Source organism: Meles meles, chromosome 11 (assembly GCF_922984935.1).
Source record: "Meles meles chromosome 11, mMelMel3.1 paternal haplotype, whole genome shotgun sequence".
NCBI lineage: Eukaryota > Metazoa > Chordata > Mammalia > Carnivora > Mustelidae > Meles > Meles meles.
In genome coordinates, this window is record NC_060076.1 from 72,178,077 (window position 1) to 72,181,706 (window position 3,630).

A 3,630-nucleotide genomic window follows, 5' to 3' on the forward strand; every position below is an offset into this window, starting at 1 on the left:
AAGAGGAAACTGTGTTGTGTTTACCAGTATTTTGGAAACAGAGATGTCAAAAAGGTAAGTAAAGTCCCTCAGAGATACTAAATCTTTCTTTTCAAATAGATGAATTCAAAACAACTTCCAAATGATGCTTTTGATGAATCTTACAAATTTTAAGTAATTGTTTTATTTTATTTTATTTTAGAGTCTCTATGCTCAGTGTAGAGCCCAAGACAGGGCTTGAACTCATTGCCCTGAGATCAAGACCTGAGCTGAGACCAAGAGCCAGATGCATATCAATTGAGCCACCTAAATGCTCCTTCAGTTGTATTTTAATTTTGACTTGGTTTAAAATATTTTTTTTTCTTCTGAGTCTCCTTTCTTGGCCTGTATATTAGGAGTGTGTCATTTAATCTAATCTAAACATGTTGGGATTTCTAGTTATCTTCCTGTAGTTGATTTCTAGTTTAAGTTTACTATGGTCTGAAAACATACTGTGTGTGATTTCTATTTTTTTTTCAGTTGTCATTTATTTTTGGCTCTTGGGGCAATGTTATCTTTTCAATATGAAAAAAAGCAAGTTCAACACAAAATAGAAATTTGAAGTGTAGGACAGGATGAAGCCAAGAGCAGGGGAGGGAATAGCAAAAGGAAAAAAACGAGATGTTGCCAAAGATGGGAGGGTCTCCTTGTCCCCTCTCTGGAAGAATGATTCAAAAGTTTTAGGTGGCAGTACAAACCTTTCTGTATATACACAGCAGAGCTGGGTGTTTGCTAAGAAAGGGTGGGGATGGGGAGGGTCTTTCTGGAGGCTAGTCCCTCTTCCCCTTCCTGGCCCCCTTCTCCAACCAGGGGAAAAGGAAGGAATCCAACATATGAAGGTGGTTATGTAGGAAAAGGGAAGGATCCTGCTTTAACAGGGTGGGGCAGAGCCCTGCAAAAGGGACAGCCCAGGACACAGCTTGGAAGAAGATGGAAAAATAGAGATAATACTGTCAACACCTCTCCTGAAGCTGAGAGGGGCAGGGAAATTCCTGGAAATTAGGACTCAAGAGCCTGGATATCCCTCTCCAAAACTGCTCTAGAATAGAAAATCCTACCCCTTCCTTATAGGTACCTCTATTGCTATGAGGTAGCTTTGTTTCGTTTCCCCGGGGCTATCACATGGGCTTAGGATGGTGGTCATCTACTGGGTTTTAAGCACTTGGTTCTAGATGGAATCTGATGAGACCCAGCTTCTTGGAGAATTATCTTATAAAACAAAGGGAAATACCAACTGGACAGATGGGAGAAGGGAACACTGGAAGGAAATACAGGATTACTGAGAATGGCAGAAATCTAGGTTTCCCAGAGTGGAAGAGAGGAGACATTCAACAAACAACAAGTATTTATTGAGTGCCTATTATGTGCCAGGCACTGACCCCCCCCACCAAAAAAAAAAAAAAAAAGGAAAAAAAAAAAGAGACAGAGGCAGAAAATGTAATTCTGAGGGAGAGGATAGGGGCAGCTGAGAAGAAGGCTGTGGGAATGGAGAAGCCTAAGGTGATGGTGCTCTGCCTTAGGCCTCCTCTTTGGCCTCCTCACCGAAATCCTCCTCCTCTTCTGCGGTGGCATCCTGGTACTGCTGGTACTTGGAGACAAGGTGATTCATGTTGCTCTCAACTTCGGTGAATTCCATCTCGTCCATAACCTCACCTGTGTACCAGTGGAGGAAGGCCTTGCGCCGGAACATGGCTGTGAACTGCTCTGAGATGTGCTTGAAGAGCTCCTGGATGGCTGTGCTATTTCCAATGAAGGTGACTGCCATCTTGAGGCCACAAGGTGGGATATCACAGACTGCTATCTTGACGTTGTTGGGGATCCACTCCACGAAGTAGCTGCTATTCTTGTTCTGCACATTGAGCAACTGCTCATATACCTCCTTCATGGACATGCGGCGGCAGAAGACAGCAGCCACAGTGAGGTAACGGCCATGGCGGGGGTCACAGGCAGCCATCATGTTCTTGGCATCAAAGACCTGCTGAGTGAGTTCAGGCACAGTGAGGGCCCGATACTGCTGGCTTCCACCGCTGGTCAGAGGTGCAAAGCCTGGCATGAAGAAGTGGAGCTGTGGGAAGGGCACCATGTTGATGGCTAGCTTCCGGAGGTCAGCATTGAGTTGACCAGGGAAGCGGAGGCAGGTGGTGACACCACTCATGGTGGCTGAGACGAGGTGGTGCAGGTCTCCATAGGTTGGCGTGGTCAGCTTGAGAGTGCGGAAGCAGATGTCATAAAGGGCCTCGTTGTCAATGCAGTAGGTCTCATCTGTGTTCTCTACCAACTGATGGACGGAGAGGGTGGCATTGTAGTGCTCAACCACAGTGTCAGACACTTTGGGTGAGGGTACCACACTGAAGGTGTTCATCATGCGGTCAGGATACTCTTCTCGGATCTTGCTGATGAGCAAGGTGCCCATTCCAGAGCCTGTGCCCCCACCCAGTGAGTGGGTCAGCTGGAAGCCCTGTAGGCAGTCACAGCTCTCTGCCTCCTTCCTTACCACATCCAGGACTGAGTCAACCAGCTCAGCCCCCTCTGTGTAGTGACCTTTGGCCCAGTTGTTGCCTGCCCCAGATTGACCAAAAACAAAGTTGTCTGGTCTAAATATCTGCCCAAAAGGACCTGAGCGAACAGAGTCCATGGTCCCGGCTTCTAGATCCACCAAGATAGCACGAGGAACATATTTGCCACCTGTAGCTTCATTGTAGTACACGGAGATGCGATCCAGCTGCAGGTCGCTGTCACCGTGGTAGGTTCCAGTGGGGTCGATGCCGTGTTCATCACTGATTACCTCCCAGAACTTGGCACCAATCTGGTTGCCACACTGACCGGCCTGGATGTGCACGATTTCCCTCATTGTTAAAATTTATTTTAATTTTTTTGCTCGCCTCAAGGTGTGTACGGGGCAAGAAATGATATGGAATTTTTTTTCCTATACTGCTAGTCTCAGGCTGGATGGATGGGACGTGTCCCGGAGGCTGGAGCAGCGAGGTCCAAACACAGCCACAGGAAGGTTCTGAGAGCAATTTCTATTTTTTTAACTAAAAAAAGTTTTTATATTAACATATAATGTATTATTAGCTCCAGAGGTACAGGTCTGTGAATTGCCATGTGTGCGTTTTCTATTTTATATTTGTTAAGGTGTGTTTTGTGGTCCTAAATATGGTCCATCTTAGTGAACGTTCCATGTGAGCTTGAGAAGTAAGTGTATTCTGTGGTTGGATGAGGTATTCTATAAATGTCAATTACAGCAAGTTGATTGTTGATGTTTGTTGGGTCAACTATATCTTAACTGGTTGTCTGCCTGCTGAATCTGCCCATTTCTGAGAAAGTGCTACTGAGATCTCCAACAATAACAGTGGATTCATCCAATTTTTCTTGCAATTATACTAGTTTTTGCCTCACATATTTTGACACTATGTTGTTACATGTGTACCTGTTAAGGAGTGTTCTGTCTTCTTGGATAATTGACCTCTTTGTTGTTATATAATGCTTTTCTTTACCACTGATAATTTTCCTGTTGTGAAGTTTGCTTTGCCCAAAATAATAGAAATACTCCTATTTTCTTTTTTCTTTTTTTTTTTTTTTTTTTGGCTATTAAATCTCTTTATTGAAGAA

At 44.6% G+C, this 3,630-nt stretch overlaps 1 protein-coding gene across 4 annotated transcripts; it reads right to left on the reverse strand.

Annotated features, from left to right (window-relative positions):
* Positions 1 to 1,534: 1,534 nt before the first annotated feature.
* On the reverse strand, positions 1,535 to 3,408 carry LOC123953280 (tubulin beta chain-like). Of its 4 annotated transcripts, none has more exons than XM_046023384.1 (2): positions 3,386 to 3,408; positions 1,535 to 2,870 (listed from the first exon to the last, which is right to left on the reverse strand). In XM_046023384.1, the coding sequence occupies exon 2, from the start codon at positions 2,867 to 2,869 to the stop codon at positions 1,535 to 1,537; it is 1,335 nt and encodes a 444-aa protein (XP_045879340.1). In that variant the 5' UTR covers position 2,870; positions 3,386 to 3,408. The 4 variants fall into 4 exon arrangements, with proteins under 4 accessions (XP_045879340.1, XP_045879339.1, XP_045879338.1 ...); XM_046023383.1 differs by lacking the exon at positions 3,386 to 3,408 and having other exon boundaries at positions 1,535 to 2,703; positions 2,836 to 2,962; XM_046023382.1 differs by lacking the exon at positions 3,386 to 3,408 and having other exon boundaries at positions 1,535 to 2,607; positions 2,704 to 2,962.
* Between the last annotated feature and the right edge of the window lie 222 nt (positions 3,409 to 3,630).

Excerpts from the sequence above, each read along its gene's own strand:
- LOC123953280 (XM_046023384.1), bottom strand. The coding sequence starts at position 2,869 with ATGAGGGAAATCGTGCACATCCAGGCCGGTCAGTGTGGCAACCAGATT.